This window comes from Emiliania huxleyi (genome assembly GCF_000372725.1).
Source record: "Emiliania huxleyi CCMP1516 unplaced genomic scaffold EMIHUscaffold_7324, whole genome shotgun sequence".
NCBI classification, from domain to species: domain Eukaryota; phylum Haptophyta; order Isochrysidales; family Noelaerhabdaceae; genus Emiliania; species Emiliania huxleyi.
Genome location: NW_005196508.1, coordinates 1 through 1,358, shown reverse-complemented (window position 1 = coordinate 1,358; position 1,358 = coordinate 1). Strand labels below are relative to the sequence as shown.

At 64.4% G+C, this 1,358-nt stretch overlaps 1 protein-coding gene across 1 annotated transcript; it reads right to left on the bottom strand.

The window, feature by feature from the left end:
* Window positions 1–96: 96 nt before the first annotated feature.
* On the bottom strand, window positions 97–467 carry EMIHUDRAFT_258228 (hypothetical protein; the record flags this gene model as incomplete). The annotated part of the gene is made up of 2 exons (XM_005760865.1): window positions 97–159; window positions 233–467. Coding segments are annotated over 2 exons (298 nt in total), but the record flags the coding sequence as incomplete, so codon positions are not given.
* Between the last annotated feature and the right edge of the window lie 891 nt (window positions 468–1,358).

The following is a 1,358-nucleotide window of genomic DNA, read 5'->3' as shown; positions in this document are numbered from 1 at the left end:
CAGCAGTGGAGGCTGGCTGGTGGTGCGCTCGGGACAGGGACGGTGATGGGTCCGCCGTCGTAGCCGAGTCTGTGCGGGCGGGCGGGGCGGCCTCACCGCGGAAGAGGTTTGCTGCAATCATGTGAACGACGTCGGGGTAGGTGCGCTCGGAGAAGGCGCCTGGTGCGCATGGGACGGAGTGAAGCGTGCGGCTGCCGGTGGTGGCACGATCAGTGAGCGGCTCGGCGGTCACCCTTGGTCGAGTTGATATAATCCATGAGCTCCAGGAGGGTCTGTCGCTTTATCTCCTTATCGCGCGCGTCGATCTGCCCGTTCGTGAAGTCCATCGGCCACGAGCACAACTGAAGCTTCTTGAGGAAGAGCGCCCGCCGCTCAGAGGCATCGCGAACCTCTTTGAAGGCTGGCAGCTGCTCGAGCTTGGCGGGCGGGGCACCAGCCCCGCCGGAGCCGCCAGAAGAACCGGCCATACAGTAGGGGGACCGCACTCGCCGTGTTAGGAGCGCGGGCTGCGAAGCACCGGCTGGGCGGTGTGAATTTCTTCTTTATACTAGTGTGGGACCTGCGGCGGTACCCGTCTCTGTTGTTCGGGCAGTGAGAGACGCAGGATCTGCACGCCAAAGTGGGCCACTCCGCATTTGCATTTTGGTTTTGGGTTGTCGGAGATCATCCATCACGCATCAGCTCTCATGTCTCATCACAGTCAGTCACGTCAGTCAAAGCAGTCGTGGCACGTGGAGCAGTCGCTGATGGCAACGGCGCCGCCACACGCTCCGGACGACCCCGACACACCGACACACCACGCACAATGGGAGGCTATCGCGCACGATCGGGCATCGCGCCGCAAACAACTCGCCGCACAGATGGGGGGGAGGCAGAATCCCACACACACCGGAGCAGCACAGACACCTTACACGTCAGCGCTCGCTCGATGTGGCCGGCGCTCTCCCCTCGGTCCTATCTCGCCTTTTCAACGGCGGCGTGCGGCCACGCGCCGCGCCGAGCCGGTCTCGGCGGGAGACCTCGGAGCCGCACGCGATGCGGGCATGCGCGATGGCTCCGTTGGCTCCGTGCCTAAGGCAGATCGATTAGGGTGTGAGCTGGGCAGCCACCGTTTCTGTACCCGCTCGATCACGTGCAGGCCGTCGGAGGCCGCGCTGGATGGCCCAGGGCCGGCGGCGGTGAAGGCGTCCGTCGATGAAGGGATGTCGTCGAGGGAGCCATCGTCCTCCGCGGCTGGTGCACCGGTCCAGTTGTCGGAGTCCGAGATCGCAGTCGACTTGGAGAGTGTGTTCGGCCCGTTGACGAACTCACGGAATGTGAGCGACTTGGTGCACGCTGGGTCGAGCATCATGACTCGC